The sequence below is a fragment of the Dermacentor albipictus genome, chromosome 6 (assembly GCF_038994185.2).
Source record: "Dermacentor albipictus isolate Rhodes 1998 colony chromosome 6, USDA_Dalb.pri_finalv2, whole genome shotgun sequence".
In the NCBI taxonomy this organism is placed as follows: domain Eukaryota; kingdom Metazoa; phylum Arthropoda; class Arachnida; order Ixodida; family Ixodidae; genus Dermacentor; species Dermacentor albipictus.
The window spans coordinates 104,087,271-104,110,963 of NC_091826.1; the positions used below are offsets into that span (position 1 = coordinate 104,087,271).

The 23,693-nt window shown below is 47.2% G+C and overlaps 1 protein-coding gene across 3 annotated transcripts in view; it reads left to right on the top strand.

The window, feature by feature from the left end:
• Positions 1–23,693, top strand: part of r (carbamoyl-phosphate synthetase 2, aspartate transcarbamylase, and dihydroorotase rudimentary) — a 187,027-nt gene that overhangs the window by 41,768 nt on the left and 121,566 nt on the right. For 2 of the 3 annotated variants that reach the window (XM_070541176.1, XM_070541177.1), the window contains exons 10-12: positions 2,009–2,137; positions 2,220–2,370; positions 13,525–13,890. In XM_070541176.1, the coding sequence (XP_070397277.1) occupies positions 2,009–2,137; positions 2,220–2,370; positions 13,525–13,890 (646 nt within the window). The remainder of the gene's footprint in view (positions 1–2,008; positions 2,138–2,219; positions 2,371–13,524; positions 13,891–23,693) is intronic. The other variant, XM_070541178.1, reaches the window with a different exon arrangement.

The window sequence follows — 23,693 nt, forward strand, 5'->3', positions numbered from 1 at the left end:
TGAATGTCACAACTTTACTACCGTATTTACTCGCATAATGATCGCACTTTTTTGTCAGAAAAAATTGACACAAATTCAGGGGTGCGATCATTATGCGAGTAAATACGGTATTCTAATGGTTGCAGTGGTCTCAGACGTAAACCTCGTTTAGTAGCATGTCGGGCACGTTCAAAGCCAGGTCTTGCAATCCAGTCAGGTTTAAGAAATTTTGTGTTATGTATATTTTTAAGTTCCCCCACCAGCTTGACGTCATGTCGTAGATTTTGATGACGTATTTTATGACCTAGTTAATTGTTTACTTTTAAATATGAACCACGTTGTATACTAAAGGAGATAAAGATTGAACTTGGGAAGTTGTGCGAACTTTTACTGAGCCAGTGAGGCCCAAATGCAAGAAAAATACTTAGAAATCTGTGACATTATACTGACATACTGGCTCTGTGGTTCAGTGTGAGATTTTAAAAAATGAAACCTTAAATTTCATTATCTCTTATATAATCAACCTATTACAGTGGAAATCGCAATAACAAAATTCTGCGGCAACGAAATATTTTCGTATCCTCAGCGAACGCCCATAGAGTTCAATGCATTTCATATCTCTCAACAACAAAATTTCACTGAACTGCCAATGCCACATCAGTGAAATTTCCTGAAACGTTACCTCTCATATTGCCTACTCGCACGGAGCTAGCAGACTCAGAAAACTGCTAAAATGCCTTTGCTTCGCCCTTAAATTGCATAACATACCACTACATTAGGCTTGCATGGGTGCCGTCATTTTTTGTTTACAAATATAACCGTACGTCAGAAGTGATCGCGCGTGCCAGGTGTAAATCATGGCTGCCATCTTGTTTGTTCATTGCCCTTTTCAAATGGCAGGACCGTATGTCTCTACCAACATGCGACGACGGTTTTTGCATACCAAGCTTTATAATCTGCAGTTCAGTGAGAAAGGTGCAGCAAAAATAAAGAAATCCCATAACCCACCAATGTGGGCTACAACGGATCCAGACGTGATTGGACGATCGTCCAAGAATATGCATCCCTTGCTGCAAGAACGCTGGTTTTGGGAATACCCAACAGGCATCGCATGCAGATTTGGTGGCACCAGACGTAGATTTGCGCGAAGCAGCCATATTCTCAGTCGATCACTTTCGGGGATACGAGATATAATCACTTTCGCGCTCAGCACTGGATGCGTCGGTGTCTGCTGGTGACAGCATGTACTGGAAGAGCGCTGTTGTATGCATGGAATGCTGCTGCTGTGCATCTGGTACCAGTTTACACGGAACCTCCCGAAAGTGATCGTATTGCCAAAAATGATCTACCAAAAATACCGCTTCATGGCAAGTGGCAGTGCTGCCATCGCTGACTGACACATGGGGTGCTCTTTGTGTTGTTGGCAATGTGCTTATATGTTCTGTGCCTCAAGCTAGGCTTGCCAAAGTAGGCTTAGTGGAATTTTGACAATAAAGTTTCATTTTGCAATGCACTCCTTATCTGTGCTGCGTCACTTTGCAATGACAAAGTTCTTGCGAAAGTTATTTTGCTTGCCCCGCCAATTTCGTTATTGCAGCGTTTAACTGTATCACAAAATTAATGAAAATAGTTTTTAAAGAGTATTTGTCAGTCTAAACTGATTTAGCATTCTTTTAAGCACGGTAGTATGTGCATGTAGACCGACATGAGCGCCCATATAGAAACAAGTCTTCTCTGGCGGGCATATTTGTTGCTGCTCAGGCAAGACGAGATGAAACCGTTTACCCTTCCGAACATCTTTCATCAAAAAGGCAGCTCAGTAATTCTTGAAGCAATAGGCGGCAGGTACTTTTTCTGTTTCTCAAAGGGCACTCATTGCCTCCTTTTTCTCCACCTGTTCCTTTGAGACTGTAAAAAGACGAAGTCTCTCCTCTTTGCAGCAGCCATAATTACAGTGGCGGTAGCTAACGGCACCTCGAGTGTTGCTAGATTGTTTAGCTTTCGCTCTTCCTTCAATGACGATTTCCAGTGACCAAGATCCGGCAGCTAAAGCTCTGCTCACAGAGCCCAGTGCATGTCCGTGGAGCTGTCTTCGACCACAGACATCGTCTTCGTCGGTTTTCTCAAGGGGCACAGGTTGCACCACTGACAGTCACTTGTAAGCGACTGTGCATTGCGTTGCTTAGAATGAACCTGCACATACATGCCGTAGTGTGATGTGTGTGCCTCAATTTCGGCAGCTACCCCATCGAGGAACGCATCTCGGCCAAGTTTGCAGCGCTTGCACCACCCCCCGCCCTTGGCTCCAAGCGACCCCACAAGGTTCTCATTCTCGGATCAGGAGGACTGTCCATTGGCCAGGCTGGAGAGTTTGACTACTCAGGCTCTCAGGTGGGAGTCTAATTCCTAATGCATTAATTGTGTGTATTCTAAAAGCTGTTAGCAACGAAGGCAGTGACAGTACATTGGTATTGCAAACACAAACTGTGTATTGCTCCTTACACACAGCAGACTTCTTTTAATTTGTGTCCAGTTGTTGTTCAGGGGCCAACAGCAATGAAATTTTGGATGCTATAAGAAACCTAATTTCTGGTAGTGCAGATAAGAAGCTTCTATGAATAGCTTTGTATGAACTTCAAGTAGATGCATCACAGAAAGCTACCAAAATTTGCCATTGTTTATAATGAAACAAAAGTTTCTAAGGCATTCCTCATGAATAGTATCTTGCCAGTAAGCACTTATAAAGAAATAGCAAGAAGGCTGGACCATAATACTGTCGAAACCCACGATCACGAAATCCTACAATGACGAAATTCTCGCAACAACAAAACATTTTCGTATCCCCAGCGAACGCCCATAGGATTCAATGCATTTCGTGCCTCCCGGCGACGAAATGTCGCTGTACTGCAATCCCGCATCAACGAAATTTGCCGGAATGTAACTCCGCATATTACCTACTCGCATAAGGCTAGCAGGCTCCAAAATGTGCTCAAATGCGATTGTTTTGCACTAAAATTGCTTAAAATACCAGCTAGTTTATGCATGTGTGGGCACCACCATTTTTGTTCACAAAAACAACCAAGAGCCAGAAGCGATCAGTGCGCTGGAAACACTGCATGGCTGCCATCTTGTTTGTTGATCGCCCATTTGAAGTGGCACACGTTGCTACCGACGTGTGATGACACTTTCTGCACGCCTATTAGGCGAAATCGTAGAAGTTGTTCGAAACACGCGTTCAGTTTGCGTTTCTCGCGGCTAATGACTCAGCGAGGCCTAGGCGAATCACATGAGGCGAAACTGAATGGAAGCCGATCACGCATTTCAAACAACAATCGCCAATCGTGGCAGTGCACTGCGTAATGTGCACCTCAGTGAGAAAAATACAGCAAAAACAAGGAAATCCATGCCCCACTGACATGGAGTTGTTTATGGCGCTTGAGATGGTGGTCGCAGCATATGGAGTGTCACGCGTCGGGCCGTTATTGAGCGATCGTCCGGGAATACGCATCCCTTGCTTCAAGAACGCTGGTTTTGGTGCCACCCGACAGGCATCGCGTGCGCATTTGTCGCCGAACGTAGATTTGCGTGAAAGGGCCGTTATCTTGATCGTTTTCCTTCAGCTACCCGAGATACGATCAGTTTTGCATTCATCACCGGACGAGTCGGCGCCTATACGGGCAATAGCATGCACTGGAGAAATGCTGCTGCATGCGCTGTTGCTCTGCATCTGGTGCCGAGTTACGCAAAATACTGAGGATTTTGAAAAAGAATTGCGTAATTATGTATTCTGGTAATGTTTTCTAGTATTCTGGTGAATTTTGTTAAAAGTACTTGAAACTGTATTTTTTTTTATTATTATTATTCTGTACTCACTCCTGCTATGTCTCAGAAACTGAGACAGCAGTATTTGTAAATAAATAAATGAAATAAATATATCACAAAAGTGATCGCTCCCCCGAAAGCATTTCATCGAGAATACTGCGCCATGGCAGTACTGCCACTGCTGGTCGACGCATGTGGCGCACTTCGTACTGTCAGCAATGTGGTTCTATATCCTCTTGCAAAGCTTGCCAAAGTAGGCTAACAGAATTTTGACAGTAAATTTTTGTTCTGCGATTCATTACCTATCTATGCTGTCTCTTTTCGCAACAACGAAATTCTCGTGAGAGCGAATTTTTTCATGTTCCCCGCTGATTTCATTATTGTGAGGATCCACTGTAGTGTGGTTATGAGTGCCTGCAAGAAAATGCGCGGCTGCACGTGTTCGGAAGTCTCCTAGAATTGCAGAACAAGAATCTAGCAAGCTATCAGTAACATAGGCACATAGAATTCAAGACAGACAGTACGGTCTTCTCTTATTAAAGGGAACCCCAAATTACTATGCCAGCACTGATTACTGCTCAGTTCTGGTATATGAAGGTCTGGAAAATGTTTTTATCAATAGAACTTCTGTTGAATAGAATAAAGTGCCTTTTTTTTTTTCTTTTCTTGAAGCTAATGAATTATTCATGCTCTGTACTTAATACCAACGAGATGCTCAGCTTAACAGTGGGCCTGTGTTTTGCAGCAATAATTTATTTATTGCATAAGAAGTTTTGCTTTCCAGTTTTTCTCCAAAATGCAGAAGGGTTATCCTAATTCTATAGCAGGTGGCTTATCATAAGGCTAATTTGTGCTACAAACAAAAGTATCGCTCATCACTTGACTTGTGTTGCCGGCGTTGACAGTAAAGAGCAGGCGTCATGTCATCCGCTCCATTCCATTGTCAGGTTCGGTGTGATTTGCCACCTGTCAAAGATTCTAGAATCTGCGCGATCACGGCAAGTTTACATGACTCCTCCCCCCCACCTCCCCTTTGCAACCAGGTTATGACACTTTCGCACCCATCTTGTAAATCTAAAGCTAGTTTTTTGGCAGGCTGCTCGAAGCTGCAGAAAAAAATATGCAGATCCCACACGCTGTGAGAATCGATGTAAGTAAAGCTTTCTATGCCGTTTGCTTTGATTGACAATAACTTAGCAGTGATGTGGACAGTGAATGTGTAATTCCTTCAACGTTTAGTCCAATATGAGAGTGGCGAGTTGATGTTAAACGTCGCCTTGAGTGCACCACTGCTGTTTGTTTGCTTGAGGCGTTGTTGTGTGCCATTGTTCATAATCTCTGAGAGGGTTGAGCATCATCATTGCCTCACATAGCACATCGCATCATGGCAGAAGTGTTAAATCTTCTGACTGTATGTGCCAAAACCACGATCAGATCACGAGTCACACCACAGTGGCAGACTCCAGATTAAGTTTGACACCTTGGGGTTTTTTAATGGGCATCCAAATTCAAGTGGGCTAGCTTTTTTTGTACAGTAGAACCTCATTCATATTGTTACGGTTAATGTTAAACCGGCTTTGTTCAAGGGACGAGATGGATGGTAAAGTCAAGATGGCGTCCTGAGGCTGCACCAGCTCACTTCTTCCTCTTCTCCTCGCCCGGCTCATGCCGTAGCAATCCCCGGTTGCCAGGCGAAGCCCGCTGGGCAAGTCCAAATCACTCGGAAAGCGTAGGGTGAAACCGCTTAAGACGGGCAACATGTACTAACTGAGTCCGGCTAGACCGACGACCAGTCGACGTCAAGCGTGCCACTACGTACGTCAAGTCACTCAAGCGATCTACAATGACGAATGGGCCCGTGTACTGGGGTAAAAACTTTTCACATAAGCCACGTTTACGTTGCGGAGTCCACAACCACACAGTCTCCTTTGGCGTACGAGACAGACTGGTGTCGGCTGTCATAGTGCTCTTTCGATCGGTCTTGCGATGCCACAGTACGAAGACGAGCGATATGCCGGGCTTCTTTGGCAAGACAAAGCGTCTTGGCAACAGAGTACTCGCTGTGAAAGTCAAACGGCAGTATAGTGTCAATGCAGCTTAGCGGTGAACGTGCGTAAAGGAGATAAAAAGGACTGTAATCGGTCGTCTCATGCTTTGCAGTATTATACGCATAAGTGATGAAGGGGAGTACGTCATCCCAGTCCTTGTGATCGGAAGATACATACATGGCCAGCATGTTAGTTAGAGTTCTGTTCGTACGTTCTACAAGCCCATTTGTCTGAGGGTGATAAGGCGTTGAATGACGGAACTGCTAACTGCAGAGACGAAGCAGTTCTTCTACGGCGTCCGCAACGAACTGACGACCGCGATCGCTAATGATCACACAGGGGGACCATGTCGAAGAATAATGAATCGAAGCAAAAACGTTGCAACGGACGCAGCTGTTGAAGATGGCACGGCCGCAGTTTCCGCGTAACGGGTCAGATGGTCGACACTTATGATCACCCATCGGTTGTCGTTAGATGATCGGGGAAATGGGCCCAGAAGATCGATACCCACTTGTTCAAATGACAGGCAAGGCGGCGGCAGAGGTTGGAGAAGACCTGGCGGAGCAGTCGTAGGGCGCTTGTAGCGTTGACATTGTTCGCAACTGACGACGTAGTGCTTGACCGTGTCCCGCATTCTGGGCCAGTAAAAACACTCCTGTGTCCGGTTCAAAGTTCTTATGAATCCTAGATGGCCAGAGGTCACATCGTTGTGCATGGCTCTCAGTATGTCCATTCGCAGACTCTGCGGCACCACCAGAAGGAAGCGTGCGCCTTTAACCGAATAATTGGTCTTGTAAAGCAGGCCGTCACGGACACAAAATCGACCGGTGGCTCCAGGACGCGATGCGGCTACAAATATAGGTTCCAAACCAATATCATTTTCCTGCTCTGCTTTGAAAGTCATCGAGTCTGGGAATGTAGAAGAAATGGGAGCAAAACAGTCATCAAAATTGTCTTCGTCACACTCCGTCGTCGTCAGAGGAAGGCGGGAGAGACAGTCCGCATCTGCGTGGCGACGCCCAGACTTGTAGGACATAACGAAGTCGTACTCCTGCAGTCGAAGAGCCCAACATGCCAGTCGTCCACTCGGGTCACGGAGATTCACCAACCAGCACAACGCGTGGTGGTCAGTAATGATAGTGAACGGGCGTCTGTAGATATAAGGTCGAAATTTGTGGACAGCGAAAACAGCTGCCAAGCATTGTTGCTCTGTCACAGTGTAATTGCGTTCCGCCTTAGTCAAAGAGCGACTAGCATAAGCCACAACGTGTTCAGCTCCTTGATGACGTTGCACAAGTACGGCACCGATGCCGATGCCACTGGCATCAGCGTGCACTTCCGTAGGTGCGGATGCATCGAAGTGATGCAATATGGGCCCTGATGTTAGTAGAAATTTTAGCTGACGGAACGCGTCGTCACAAGCAGGTGTCCAGTTGAAAGGGACGGCTTTTGGGAGAAGACATGTTAGGGGGTACACCACGTCGGCGAATCTTGGGACGAAGCGCCGAAAATACGAGCACAGGCCCAAGAAACTCCTCAACTCCCGCACTGACTTCGGTGCTTCGAAGGAGCTGACTGCCTCAATCTTCCGTGGATCTGGCCTCACACTGTTTTTGTCGACCAGATGCCCAAGTACTAACGCCTCGGTTTCTCCAAAACGACATTTCTTGGAATTTAGGATCAAGCCGGCTTGTTTGACACAATCCAGAACAAGATTGAGACGGCTGTTATGTTCACTCAATGTGCTGCCAAAAATCACCACATCATCGAGGTAGCACAAACAAATTTCCCATTTAAGTCCTCGGAGGATAGTATCCATGAATCGTTCGAATGTTGCTGGCGTGTTACAAAGGCCGAACGGCATAACGTTAAATTCATAAAGACCATCTGGTGTCACGAAGGCCGTTTTCTCCTTATCGTCTGGGTGCATGGGTATCTGCCAATACCTTGATCGCAAATCCAGTGATGAAAAGTAGACAGCGGAATGTAGACAGTCGATGACATCATCAATTCTAGGAAGCGGATACACATCCTTTTTGGTGACCGCATTCAGTTTCCTGTAATCAACGCAAAACCACCACGATCCATCCTTCTTCTTTACTAAGATTACTGGTGCTGCCCACGGACTAGAAGACTCTTGGACAACAGTTTTCCGCAGCATGTCTTTCACCTGTTCAGCAATAACTGTGCTCTCTGCTGAAGAAACGCGGTAAGGCTTTTGCCGAATGGGGTGCGCAGATCCGGTGTCAATTCTGTGGCGAGCACGAGAACGCGGGAGTGAACCCTGCTTGTCACCTTGTGTGAAATCGAACACAGAAAGATGTGCCCACAAAACTTGTGCGAGAGCGCGGCGCTCATGTGAGGGCAGTGCCTTGTTGATCATTCGTAGGATCTGCTCTTCAGAAATGCTTCTTTGGGGATCGCTAGTATGAGACTGCTCCTCCTCGCTTAGAACTGTAATGGAGCTGTAAGTAATCTCGTCAAATTCAGCAAGCTTCATATCACGCGGGAGAACGGCAGGGACGCAAGAACAATTGAAAGCCCACAAATTGGAGGCGCCATTCACTACTCTCACGACAGAGCGTGGTACAAGTACATCTTTCTTTGCGCAGCTCGACGTAAGTGGCTGGACTTGCGCGTCAAACGATGAAAGTTCGGCAGCAGTGAAATTGACAGGGATACGTGACAGCAACCAGGGCAGTAGCAGCAAATCGTTCGAAACAACACAATAGTTTTTCACTGGTAAGGATGTGTTGGCAAGGGTGGCGAGAAGTGCGCTATTCAAAGTAATTTCGCCTGTGCCACAGTTAACGGATGCACCACAATCCTGAAGAAAGTCAATCCCGAGAATCACATCGTGAGTGCATCGCGGTAGTACGAGAAATTCTGTTTTAAGATCTTCTCCTCCGAATAAAACACTTGCAACACAAATACCAAGGGGAACTAGGCACTCTCCGCTGACATCACGAAACGTCACACCATCATTCCACGGGAACATAACTTTCCTACCCAGCCTCTCTTTGAAAGTCACACTCATGACGGAAACGGTAGCACCAGTGTCCACTAATGCTGTTGCAGGTATACTATCAATTAACACACGCACTTTGTTCTTCACCATCATAATTGGCAGAGGAGTATTTCGCAGATACACAGACTGTCCGGCGACCTTACCTCCATCGGCCGCGCCGGCTAGTTTCCCGACGGCGGTGGAGACATAGCACGTCGCCGTGGTGACGGTGAACGGCGTTGGCGACTGGTTGGGGGCGTCAGGCTGCGGTCAGAAGCTGGCGAGCCACTCCTTCTACTATACTGACGGAAGGTATTCCGAGGTGGCGCGCCTGTGGTGTTTGCAGGGTCTATCGGCCAACGGTCGTCATAACTATCATGTCCAAAATTAGGCCAAGTTGGTGGTGGGCCATATGTTGTTGTCTGTCGGCGCCGGCGACAAAAACGAGCAATGTGTCCTGAGGCGCCACAGCTGTAACATACAGGAGATGCGCGACCGACGTTGTATGCCTCGGAGTCAACCCTGGGACGCTGCGAATAATAAACGCGATCTTCCGAATTCCGATTCGTGGTGGTAGCTCGACGAGTTCGTTGATCGTGCGTCATGTCGTCGGGAAAGGTACGTCGGTGCTGTCGCAGCTGATCAACTCGACAGTCTGCAACGCCTGGCATGGCAGACAATGCTGACACAGCATATGCATGTTCTTGAGGTTGGTTGGAAGCGCAACCAAGCTGTTCGACATCCGCCCCTTTGGTGTGTCGTTCAAGTTCTTCACGGACAATTTGCCTTATAGTTGCCGCAAGGTCAAATTGAAAGCTGTAGTTGTCGTTTTCGTCAACGCTTGCCACCGTTGTGACATTTGCTATCCTGCCAAACTTTGGCGTGATACGGCGCAGCTTCAAGGCCTCAAATGTGCGGCAATGCTTGATGAGGTCGGCGACCGAGGCGAGACTCTCCTTTCCGATTAAATAATTGTAAACATCCTCGGCTATGCCTTTGAGAAGGTGTCCAACCTTGTCCTCTTCGGACATTCGAGGATTGACAGTCTTGCAAAGCTTCAGGATCGCCTCTATGTACGTAGTACAGGTCTCACCTGGGACTTGAGCGCGCTGAAGCAATGTCTGCTCCGCCCGCTTCCGTTTCGTGGTGGAATCACCAAAGCACTCTGTGAGGTGAGTAACGAAGCTGTCCCACGTTGTGAACGTATCTTCATGGTTCTCGAACCACACTAGCGCCGTGTCTGTGAGGAACAGAACCACATTGTCGAGCTGAGTCGTGGAGTTCCAGCCATTGTACTTGCTCACACGCTTGTAGTGGGTGAGCCATTCCTCCACGTCCTCGCCGAATTTTCCAGAGAAAAGGCGGGGCTCCATCTGATGCATCCAGGCGCCGGTTGTTCGCACTGGAGCAGCCAGAGAAGGCTGTTTGTCGCTGCTGTGGGACATCGGGATATCAAGTGGTGTTGGAGGCAGTCGAGCGAGGCGTCGGCTCCGGCGTGGCACTTGCTGCAGCAGCTCCGTCGTCTTGGTCGAAGTACCCTGCACCTCCACCACAAAACTGTTACGGTTAATGTTAAACCGGCTTTATTCAAGGGACGAGATGGATGGTAAAGTCAAGATGGCGTCCTGAGGCTACACCAGCTCACTTCTTCTTCCTCTTCTCCTCGCCCGGCTCATGCCGTAGCAATATGTTTTAAGGAAAAATGCAAGAAAAAGCATACTAACAGAGAAAACGTACCATCCGACAAACTAAAAAATTGAACAGACTCAACTGTAGCAAACATTTACGTAATGCAAATCGTTGCGCGAATTGTTGCGGCACGAGGCGCCGAAGCGCGTCGAGCTAAGGGGTCTTCGGGTGCCCGAAACGCATTTTGTTTTCTATTGCTTAGTGTTTTAAGATGGTAACAGGAAACTGAAATGGAATCAAGGTGATGGGCGGCACGTGATACTGCCGGAGTGATAGGTGTCTCTCACATTGTGCCACCTTCAGCAAGGAGCAGAGACGTGTTCGGTTTATCACCTACGAAAAGCGTACAGTACACTTCCAACAGCATTATGCACCACATGCTGTAAAACAGATAGGTGAAGGGGCTAATCGCAACAGGGTTGGCAGCAATAGCTGTAAATGCAGCATGTGACGACCCGGGAGAAGATTTGTTGGTACTGGAATTAAAAACTGAGTATGTGCCAGTGTTTTTACGTGAGATAGGCAGGCGAGTATTGCAGTAAAGCTGCCGCTACTGTTGTCGATCGCACGCACCTCCTGCTGTTCTTGTTTACACGGGATATAGCGGCCAGAAAACGTATCATACAATCGCAGTCTGCAGCAGGGAATGGTGGCTTGTTTGCATCATCGCCTATTAAAAGCATGCAGTATACTTCTAGCGGCACCACACGCTTTGAAATAGATAGGCGAAGATGCTTATCGCAATAGAGTTGGCGGTGATAGCTGTGAATATGGCATGCGATGACGTGGAAGGATGTTTGCTGGTACCAGAATAAGGAGCTGAGTGCTCGCTGGCGTTTTCATACGAGACAGGCAGGTATTGCGGTGAAGCTGCCATGGCAGGCAGCTACTGTTCTTGATTGCATGCGCCCCACGCCTCTTGCTTACATGCGATCTAGCAGCCGGAAAACGCTCACGTACTACCGCAGTTTGGCGATGGGCTGAACGTTGGTGCCAAGAGATAGTGTTTTCCAGGAATGTACGAATCATGAACCGGTAAAAACTAAGCATAACTCAATTGGGTCATTTATTGTGTTCTCAATAGCGAATGTTGGCACCAGAAAATTCTGCGTAGCAGGAACGTTTGAACAAGGTTCTACTGTATTTTGTTCCAGTCTAAATGCAGCTGCCACAGTCAGGATTGAACCCACAACTTCAAGCAATGGCCTAGCCATCAAACTACTGCGGCGGGCACAGAAGTGTTGATTTGATGTGCGGCGGCTTCCGTAGTGTCGCCTAGACCGTACAGTGTTTTAATGCGGCTTTGCGTCTTCACGCGCTATGTCAATTTACCTCCTGACAAATTTGCATGTTTTTTTTTTATTTTTTCAGAAATAACAGAAGCATACCGTACCTCCACTTTGCCCACAACCACTGTTTCCTTGCCTTCTCACATTATCTTTTCCCTCTCCTCCCTCCCCCACTGTGTGGAAACTGCAAGACTAGCAAGGCAGCTATTCACTTGTTTAGTGACTGTGTCGGCTGTACCCCTTCTTTGCCTCCTCTTCCCCCTCCTCTCTACAGTTCTATCCACGTCCCCTCTGGACTTGCACGTTAGTATAACAGAGAAAGGTAAATGCTGCAGTTTCTGCAATGCTTTTGCAGGGGGCATGGATAATTACAGCTGTCAAGAGGCTAATATGACGATGCCCAGAGAGTTCCAGAGTGCACAAGCCACATGATGGAAAAGTCCAAGCGAGTTTCTTTCGCTGACTTTCTTCTCTGCCACACTCCTGCCATATATATACATGCTCTGAACCACCACCCCAACGTGGCATGCAAGAGGCAAGGTAGAGGCAAGTCAAAGGAAGAGTCAGAGAAAGCTTCGCTTTAAAAAGAGGCTGATGTGCATTTTTGAATGCCGTCAGTAACGAGAGACCGCCGTTCCATGTGTCGCAAAGATGGCGGCCATGAACGACTTTGTTGCCATTCCGTGCACTCACTTTCATTTGCGACAGGGTTTATCGTCTTTTCGAGTGTTGTGTAGCTGGTGCCAATAGATCTGCGTCGATTCGGCGTCAAGCCGTAACTTAGTCACCAACACCCACTGAAGCAGCATTGATTAGGCCTAATGACCTAGGCATTGTGGCCATGACGAAATTTCGCCGCTGGCCGATATTACAACGGGCCACAAGCCGTCGCAGAGTGCTTGCCGCTCATACATTTCTACAGGCGGCTCATCATGTGATCAGTTGTGAGGTCATTTATAAGGGTTATATTGATGACTGTTGAAGCGATGGGAAGTTCGTCGCTGCGTAACCAATGCAATCTGCATGCCTATCAGCGGGTAATCATCCCGATATTCACACTTTACAAAATACATGCTGCTTATGTTGCCATTCCCTTTGTGCATCGTGATTGTCATGTCAATTGGTCCTGTCGACTTGGATAAACCTTATATTGACAGATGTGGCCTTGGCCAATGCGATACCGTTCTGCGAATTGCGGCATTTGGGGCTATGTCTGCAGTCATTGCATCAGACCAACAACGTAGAGCACTCGCATTGACAAAGTCCACTACCGTGCCAACCGGGGTGGCCCATCCGCGGCGCGCTCGATGGTCCTTTTACGGTGAAAGCAAAGTGAAACGCTAACTTGAGCAGCATGAGCTTAAGAAGCTCCACGACGCATGTAACATGCAGTACTGCGCTCTTCTCTACACCGAATATATCATATTGAACATTCACTATTCAATTCGATTCATTGATATTTGATTCATTGATATTATATATTTGCACAGCCCTAGTTATCACACATTGAAATAAACATCATTTTGGCTGGACTATAGCATCAGTTCAAGTTGCACAGGTTCAATAATGAGATCCCACGGTGTGTACATGATTAGCAAAAATGCTGTGTAAAAGTTTGTTGATGATGACAGAGATTAAGATAATGTGCTGCAAATTGCCATGGTTTTCTTGTGCCTTATTCTTCTTGCAGGCCATCAAGGCATTGAAGGAAGAAAAGATCCAAACGATCCTGATCAACCCCAATATAGCAACAGTGCAGACATCACCAGGGCTTGCGGACAAGGTGTACTTCCTGCCCATCACACCCTACTACGTCGGTGAGGTGATCAAGTCCGAAAGACCCGACGGCATTCTGCTCACATTTGGCGGTCAGACAGCGCTCAACTGCGGTGTGGAGCTACAGAAAAACGGCACACTAGACCGCTATGGGGTGGCCGTGCTGGGCACACCCATCGAGTCCATCATCAACTCTGAGGACCGCAAGCTCTTTGCCGAACTGGTCGAGGAAATCGGCGAGCAGGTCGTGCCCAACTGTGCTGTCTACACTGTGGAGGAGGCAAGTGGTCAGCCAATTTTTCATTGCATTTTTTTTTGGAATGGGACTCGCTATTTCTTCACACTGCTCTGATAGTGCTGGTTAGGGTGCCATAGTTGACATGTGGCGCTCTCTGTCATGTTGGCTGTAACTCAAAGCAGGTGGTTATGCTTGGCAGAGCATGGCCTCTGAGATTGGCAGTGCAGCTACATGCAGGGGAAATTAATTGCTTGGCAATTGGGCAGCCCCTCAAATTACTGTTTATTTGCAGCCAAGTCATCATCCTGCATGATAACGTTACAAGGTTACCTGGAGAGAAATTGGAACAGTCCAGACAAACTTGTTTTGCTATAGTGTCTCTTTTAAGGTATTCCTAGGTTGCTTAGCCTAGTTGGCGTAGTGGCTATGGCATGGTGCTGCTAGGCACGTAATCTTGTACTTGATTCCAGGCCATAGCAACCATATTTTGGTGAGTATTTCATTGGGAGGGAGGAGGGCTGGGCAGCGCAACCATGCCCTGCTTTACCATATGGCAGTACCGTATTTGGCATGTATAACCTGCACTGAAAATTCAAAAAAGTTAGGGACAAAAGTCACCTTCGAGATTTTATTAGAATTTTGCCTTGAGAGGGTGCTTCACAGCATAGAGAATTTTGCCTAGAAGTGCGGCTTCATGGCAGCTGGCTTCATTGTCACTCCCACCAGGAAGCCACACTTCGAGCTTGTCACTCGTGTGTTAACCTGGTGCACATGTGTTGCCTAATGTGGCGCTGGACGTAAGTTGTCCATTCACTGAGCTTCCTTCAATTCAAACTCCATTTAATTTTAACACATCTTGAGACCCCTTCGAGTTGAAATGATTGATATTGGATTGTAATGTTTAGGTAACAATGAAGTGACAAATCTCTTTCGTGTGCCTCTTTATACATAGTTTATGCATGGATAAAATACCATAATTATTTTTTTACACATGTGATAATATTCACGCAACATAGCTTTATTTTTTAAGTAGGTTTAACAGAACTAGAGCTCGCATTTCGACCCATTCCTATTTAAATTTCAAATTTTACCATGTGTCATGCCGAGGGTACAATGCTAGCAAAGACAGTGGCGCAGTGGCTACAATGTTGCATCTAAACCATTGTATGGAAAAGAAGAATGAATAATGAAGTGGATTGTAGAGAATGCAGCCCCAGGACAAACAGCCATAGCAAAAGTTATGCATGCCATGTAACCACCTTCAAGGCAACTCAATTGTGCGGGCCCATCAAAAGAATGAAGCTAGTGAGAAACTTCCAGTAATCACTTGTTTGATTGCTAGACTAGCTTCTATCACTTGTCAGATGCCTTGCAAAAAAAGATGCAATGAAAAGTCGGGGCAGCACCACTGATTTGCCAGCACCCGCCGTAACTAAGTACAGTCAAACCTCGATATAACAAAGTTGTACTTGCACCAAAAACTTTTTTAAATCGTGAATTTCATTATTTCGAGGTTTTAAAGTTTCAGCAGTAAAAATAACTTCACAGATTCCCGGAGGATTCCTGGTGGAAAGTATTTTGTTAGTAAGCACTCTTATAAACAAATTGCAAGAAGGTCGGGCCATAATGGCATGACTGTGAGTGCCAGCGTGCGCTATGCATATCATATCGGGTGCAATGCACTGACATGGCTCACGGCGTCAGAGATTTGCATCATGCTGCAGCGTAAATCTTGGACGCCATGCCTGACCGCGCTTAGTGCTCGTAGCCGGCACCCACAAATTTAACTGCCAACTGCAATGAAATATTCGACAATGTAACAAGGCCAGCTTCAGGTAATTTAGGCATGCAGTAACCTCTGTGCAATATTTTACTCTTGAAATACAGGTCAATACGTCACGAAGAGCTCGTAAAAATCGAGGTTTTTTTTTTTTCATATTGAAACTGAAAAAAATGCTGCTATTATTGCCCGGCGGAAGTGAAGAATGTGGAGAACCAGCCCAACGTTACTAGACTAGCTTCAGTTGTAAAACTCTCCGCCCGCGCGCTTACAGCCGGTGTCGCCACTTCTGTGACAGCCACCAGATGGCAGCGCCGTTCCATCGGGCTCCACTGCAGACGCCTCGCCGCAGCCTTCAGCCCGTGCGGACGGGCAGTTTGCGCGTGTTTCACGCTCGCTGGCGTTCTCCCTTGTCCGAATTAGTGATACCATGAGAAAGCGGTATCCACCTACAGCAATAAGATTTATCGGGCCAGTTGGTTCATACTGTAATAAGGGTAAACTGCACGAAAGAAAGAAACGCATACAGCGAAGCGCGGAAGCTGTGTTTTTTCCTGTCATCTTAACGTTTCGCGCAGTTTAGGCTCAGAAGCCTGAACATTTGGCCAAAGTGTGTGATTGTAGGATGATCTTCATTCCCACCGAGGCTTCTCTCCACGCCAAAGAAGCGCAACAAAAAGAAAGATGAGGTCAGTCTTTGAACGCACAAGCCACACACACACACACAAAAATATCATCTGCTCTTCCACTCCGTGAAGATGGTTAACCAGCGAAGCTGAAACGTGCGGCCCGTGTTTATCACTGGGTTAATCTAGAGGATTCATTAAAGTATTTCTGAATTATGCGGTAACACACACAATCGGCTGCGACGGAGCGAACGACGTCACTGACGATATGCCCGTAGTCCGCCGTTGTCGCTTGCGTTCGATGTCTCGAGTTTGCTCGGAGGCGTGATTAGCTGCCTTCGCCCGATTTGCGATTATTCGAAATTAAGTTTCTTCAGAAATTAAATCTATCCGTTACGTAAGACAATGAGTGGCTCATACTGCCTTAAGCAATGGCCCCTCCCACCGTAAACGCGGCCTCCCTATTACGATGACAGAAGTGAAATTCTACGCTGGAATGATGAACGGCAACGCACACAGCTGTGGAAGACGACGATGAACGTGGGAGCAGTGGCACGAGCGCGTGTGCTGGTCGGCACAAGGAATAGCCGAATTCATGGCCGTGGTGCTAGCATTACGCAAATTAGGACCATCAATTACGTCAGCCGTGATAGTTACCGATTTTTTATCATTGTGCTCATCCCTTACTGCTTCTAGTGATTCTCGCGTGATGAGGACATTTCAATCATTGGTACCTGGTTACTTGAGAAGCGTGTGATTGATTTGGGTGCCCGGCCATAAAGGATTAATCATTAATGAAATTGCAGACTCCCTAGCCAAGGCATCGATAAGTGGCCCGATTCTTCCTTGTTGCCCTTTGACTGCTTATGTAACTGCAGCTAGATTTCGCAGGAGTATCATTATACAGTCAGTATCAGGCTCCGAAATTACTAACTCTGTGGAGTACGGACGTCTCCTGCACCCTTGGAACAGAGATTTTTGCCGAACACGGAAAACTGAAGTGTCCACCATCACGAAGCTGCGCTGCCGTATACCTGCATTGAACTTCTACCTCCACAGGTCTGGTCTGGTCCCCTCACCACTATGCTCATTCTGTGGCGAAGCGGAGACAATCGACCATTTCTTGTTGTCTTGCAGACGTTTTTCTATTATAAGAAAACGACTACTCGAAATCCCGCTTCGCTCTATTGGTCTGACTTTATCAGTGCCTGTGATCCTATCTTTTGGAGCCTCCATTGTTGGGTTCAGCAACAGAAATGTTTGCTTGGCAATCCAAAATTACTTCATTGAAACTAATCGATTTCCATGTTATATTGATCGTTCTCCCTCCCAACCATAGCTTTCTTTTATTTCTCATCTTTTATTAATTATTATTATTATTATTATTATTATTATTATTATTGTTATCTTATACCCGGTTTTCATCTGATTATTTCTTTTTTTCTCCAAACACAGAACGTTTACTTTTTAACTCACACGCCCAAATTGTTAACTCCCTTGTTATCATTATTATTTTAGGCACCTAATTAAACCGCCCGATTCTTGGCCAATCCCCCTCTGTGGGTATGTGCCACGGCCACTCAGAACAACAACAACAACAGAATCGCTCTGTTCCACGCCGAGCGAAGCGTCGCATTGCTGGCGGCACAGAAAAAGCGGCGCGCCGAACTGTCGACATCGTTCCGATAGCCGCCTATGCAGCCAGGTGCGCAGCACGTCGGCATCGTCTGCTTATATTCTCAACAAACTCGGCGAAAGCTACAGTTTCGCGGATTACATGCTTGCTGAAATTCGCCTTCAACAACGAACCACACAATACGCTGCACCGCGCGCTTAGTCCGGCCCGCCCGCGTAGCCGGCTAGTGAGGAAGTGAAGCCGGGCGCGACTGCAGCGCCACGAAGGCGCGGCCGGGTGGTGGTTCCGCGCAACGGCGCCGAGTTTTAAAACTGAAGCTAGTCTAGTAACGTTGAACCAGCCCACATGCTGTCTGCTCTCCGTTCTTGTATTCCATTCTGGTGTATCATCGAACAGATCTCGCACGTCTGCTAGCCACAGAGAATGCAAAGTATTCTCCAAGCACAGCCAATTTTCTTCATCTGGTTCTCTACGTTCAACAGCAGGGCCTCCAGGCAGGTACCTGAGCAGGGCCAGAGAACCTTGATGCATTCTGCCTCTACTCGAAGAAGACCACATTGGGGTGGCCAAGCTAGTGTGGCATACGGCAGACGCAATCCACGAATGGCGCAGTTACGCTGCATTGGCAAAATTCGACACTCTACAGTCTGGTGTGGCTGGTGTGAGAATAGAACATGTCCTATTGCACACCGGAGCAGCTGGAGCACGGTGCATCATGCACTAGCTTGGCTGACCAGCAGCATGCTGTTCCGGTTCACTGAAGTGAGTGTGTTGTGTTTGTGCCTTCGACAAACAAAGGAGCGCTTTTCTCACTGCACACTTGTCTGCTAGTGCTGCGGGTCATGTTTAAAGTGCAGGGTAAAATTGTACCAATCTCAGCGTCTCCGGCTTGACGTATCCGATTTCACCGGCTGCTGCCTGGCACGCTGGAAGCGCCGGACTCGTCGACTGATCAGACAACTATCGCCATCTGTAGTAAAGGATAAGTAGCTGAGGCTTGTCATGACCTGACTAGAGGGGCTCGGCGGTAAGTGTACATAAACTCACAGCCAGACAGGCCGGACTGCGGCCATGACGAAGCTTGGCCCATTTCCTTTTGTTGGCATCTGCCAGTTGGTTCTTTATTCTATGGCATTGCATTCCTGCATGGCTTGCCGCCACATCTACACCATGGCCGCCACGTTGTGTTCTCCTTCGTGCCAAATGCAGTGTTTGGTTCCTGCTCGTTTCTGGCACTGTGTCAGAAAGGCTTTCATTCGTCTACTTCGATGCATCCGATCTAGAAACTTGAAGCTGATGCACTACCGGAAGTGATCGCTTGAGAATATTGACGCTGAATACAACTTACCTTTGGTTTTCGTGAGCCGTCGCGGCTTATAGTACTTATAGTCATACTGAGAAAGAGTTTGCCAAGCAGTAAGTGACTGTGCTGTTGAAAAGTAGCTTGTGCAGGTTCATCAACTGCAGTTTACATGCTTTGTTCCCATTGGCTGGTCCGCATCTCACTTTCCTGCTGCGCCGTGATGCACACTTGCGCTCTGAAGGCTGGGACAGGAAAGATGTGTTTGGCCTTCCTCTACTCAGCACTGTGTACTTTACAGCTATCGCTTGTGTTCGAGTACGTATTCATATACCCAATGGCCACGCAGCGCATAGGCATTCTTGCAACAGCTCAAATTACGAGTGCAACAGGGGGAATGCAGGCCCAGAGAAATTCCCGCCAACTCACAAATTATGTGCGAGCAATGCGCCTGGCTGCCTAGGTGCAACATGGCTCAACTGAGAGATAAACAGTTGCATACAGTTCTTCAATATTCACCACATTTACATTGCTACCGCTTTGACGTCAGGTGCACGCGTCATCTGCATAGGTGCTATTTAATAGCTGCTAATAACAGAATTAGGCAATTACCAGTCTTGTGGCTTTGCCGAGATTACTTTGAGAGTATATGCTAGGCATTTGTAGTCAATTTAGCCCAAGTGAAGTTTCGTTGCAGTTGGCCTTTAAAACAAAAGTGCAGAAAGATATGGATATTATACTTTGTTCCACAATCTGTTTGCAGCGCTGTGGAAGGTAGGGACCGCTTAGCCAATCAGGATGGAGTGCATCAGAAAATTGTGTTCCTGCGCCCCTGTCACCCATGATAATGACAGGTGGCTCCATCAGTGGTGAAAGAAGTGTACTAATATTTAGCTTGCTCATTTTTGTAGCAGGTGGCGCTGGTGTCTTCTTGATTTTTTTTTTTTTTCTTTTTGGACGGCGACGCTCGTTCCAAAGGGACTGACCCCATTTCTTTTTCTGCACACAAGCGGCCAAAATTAATCTGGAGCCCTCCACTAGGGCGTCTGCCATAGCTCATTGGAGACATTCTCGTTCTCATTTTTGCTGCTCTCACTGCGGCAGTACTGAATGATCTCGACTTGTGTGCGCACAAGAAATGAATCAAGTTATCCCGTTAGAGGGGTTCACAATTCATCGTCCTCGTCACAATTGAGATCAGCACCGCTAATTGTTTCATCTTCCATCACGATAACTCTACGTGGTGGTAGTTGTGGAAAAAGTTTCTGTGAGAACCACTTTTCGTAGTGGTCTTCGGTCATTTCGTCGTGGTAGTCACCCGAGCTCTTCTTAGCTCGGAAGACTTCCGCAGTTCCTTCGGCAAAACGGCGTTCGTTGATGCAATGCGTCACAATCGGTCTTCCGCCTTTGCCACTGGGATTCTGAAGGCCAGTCAAGAGTCCGGATCGATGTGCTTCATGCTGTTAAGAATGGCGAGCTGCAAGGCGAAATTGCCACCCAATTACGACTGGGGGACAAGACGCGCATCCCCCACTTTCTGTCGCTGCAGCTAGGAGGCTTTCGAAGAAGCAGGCTTTGTGCTGAAAACCGCCTCCATCCACCAGCCCCATCGCCGTTGTGACGGAACGAGTTCGGTGGGCGAACAATGGTGCCGGAGCTCTCCAGCGCAGACCTGATCTGCTACGCATGAGCAAGCTGCCGCGGGAAAATTGTTTTTTGTTGCTTCCCATGCTCCGACCAGACGCAAGACAACGAGCTAGCCACCATTGGCTCCGATACTTCCCGGAACGGCACCCCTCCGACGCCGGTGCCGGGCATAGGAATGTGTGTGCCTATGTGTACGTAAACTGTTCTGCGGGGCGGCGGCAAGTTGACGATGAGTAAACGAACAGTCGCCACCTTGTATCGCCGGCGGACCGAGTGTATAAAAACTGCTGTTGTGCGGATGCTCGATACACTTCTCTCGTGCAGTCATGTTGGACTGACACTTTTTTTTTTATGTTAGACCGATTTAATTACTGTAAATAAACCCATATTCCTCGTTCTCGATGAGAAGCAGTTCTTCCCTTCATCAACGTCCTCAGCGTGGATAAGTTGGACGACGGCATGGGCCAGCTACCTTCGAATTCATGCCGGACTCCAATCTTGGCAACGGATCTCGAGCAATGGGATTGAGCCCCCAATCCTGACAGTGCGCAGACTGGATAGTACCGTCAATCCACACCCAATTACGCATGTGACTGGCGTTGACCCATGTTTCATCGGTGAAAAGAATTGACCTACCCTGGCATTGCAGCTGCACTATCTGGCGCAGGTACCGGCGGCGACACTGCACGATGTGCGTCGCTTCAATCAGCAGTGCATTCGGAGATCGTTTGTTGTATTGGAAGCCGAGCTTCTTCAGCATCCTTTGCATCGTTGCTGTGGACACAGCCGGTAGCGTGTCCTCCTCCTTGAAATGTTGCACCACCTTGGCGAGAGTCGTAATGTCCCCTCTCTAGAAGCAGTCGTGCACCACCCTTCGCAACACACTCAGGTAAAAACCATCCAGCTTCCTTTGTCCACTCACTGCCTTTTCCACCACAATACTCTGCCCGCCTTCTCCGTCTCTGTCGTCCACAGGTAGAGCTTTGGCTTACTCACCTGGGTGAGTCTTGCAGTCCTTTTGATAAGCAAATTCAAGCTTGAACTGCCTCCGCACTTGACGCAAAGCTTTTCAAGAGCATTTAAAGCTGTCTGCTTCGCCAGCTTGGGGAAACAATGCACATTCGACAGACGGCACACAGGGGACACAACCGAATTGAGCGACACCATGTTGCTGAAAGACTGCGCATCGCCACCTTGTAACAGGCCCCCACGGAGCTGTGTTCATGCGGGTCATTGCTATCAGCTCCCGGACTGACTGAAGGCACTCTCTATACTTTAAAATTGTCACTCCAAACTGTTTTAAATTTTTGTGTTTAATGTTTTAAATCAAGTCCTAAACTGCTCAAATATTTGATGGACTATTTGCTGTGCTCCTGCAGCCCTGATTGGCTAAGAGACCCCTACCTTCCACAGTGCTGCAAACAGCTTGTGTAACAAAGCATAGTCCTGAGCAAAAAAAGAAAGAAAAGATACGTCACAGTTCCGCCAGAAAGGCGGAGCATTGGTGGCATTAGCAAAGAGACAACTACACAAGTTGAGGTTCGTATTTTTGTCGACGTCATGCACACCCAGGCAGTGTCACGGTCTCAGGCGTGCTTAGGCAGCGCTTGTTTAATCACCTTTACCATGCGTTCACTCCCTCACCTTGCACAGAAGGAATCATCAGCTTGTGTTCCTTGGAGTGCTACGAGCTGCTGCATGCCCCATGGCTTCCACAAGTTGTTTACTAATGCAACAAGCAGTGTATCCTGCCTCTCACATCCCAGCACACACACTTTAATGGCCGTTTTGGTGCTCACACTTTTCATGTGAAAGGGCACTTCAAATAACCTTTGCTTCGGCCAACATTTTTATAGTTTTTTTTTTTTGTAGATTTACTAACCATACAGACTCCAAGTAGATGCTCGAAATGGCGGAAAGCCTCAGCAAATCAAAACTATCACGAAATTACTTTGTTAAATCATGAAAAAAATACATGGTTTTTAGTGAAACTAAGATAGGGAAATGAAAATAGTTCTTTACATTGCGAATTTCGTTAAATTGAAGTTTGACTAATTGCACCTGCATAAGAGCCATGCGGGCAAGTATCCGGCGGCCGCGTTTTGGGGGAGAGAAAACGAGATAGAGATCAATTTTTCTGTTGGCCGTAGCTCGAAACAACACACACAAGAGTGCCAATTATAAAATGTTGTACACAAGCACTACACTGTGAACTAGGCAACGTGAGAATGCCCTCAAATTACTGCTGTGGCAGCCACTATAGAACGAACTGAAATATCAGTTTTGCCATTAGGCAGGGGCAGCAATGCCATAAAAATTGTTTCTATAAGTCACGGAAGGTTGCAGAAACCCTGGAGGTATGCTAGGTGGTGCTTTGTTCCAAAAAGACATGTTTTTTCAAATGTTCATTTGCTTCCAAAAATGTACGGCTGTGACCACTTGGAATTTGTTTCCTCTACCATATATTTGTTCCGATGACCCTTAAGGGTTAATGGCACATAAGCATGGTGAAACTAGCCAAATAATGAAATGCCTAAATCAAGACAAGATTCGTAGGCTACGTAAAAGCAAGACATTTGTGTTGCTTGCATCAGTATTTCTTTCCTGAGACTCCATGACTATTCTTGATCTTAATGTGAATTGAAAATAGCAAAGCTAATACCATTTGCGCACCCCAGCGGAAATGCTCCTATGCTGTTCATTGGGTACACGATGAAAACCCCAAGTGGTTGAAATCAATCCAGAGCCCTCTGCTGGGGTGTTTCTCGCAGCCAGCTAGTGGCTTTGGGATATAAAACCCCATAAATTCCAGCGTGGCTTGAGAGGGGACCTCAGGCTGGCATATCGCAATGATTA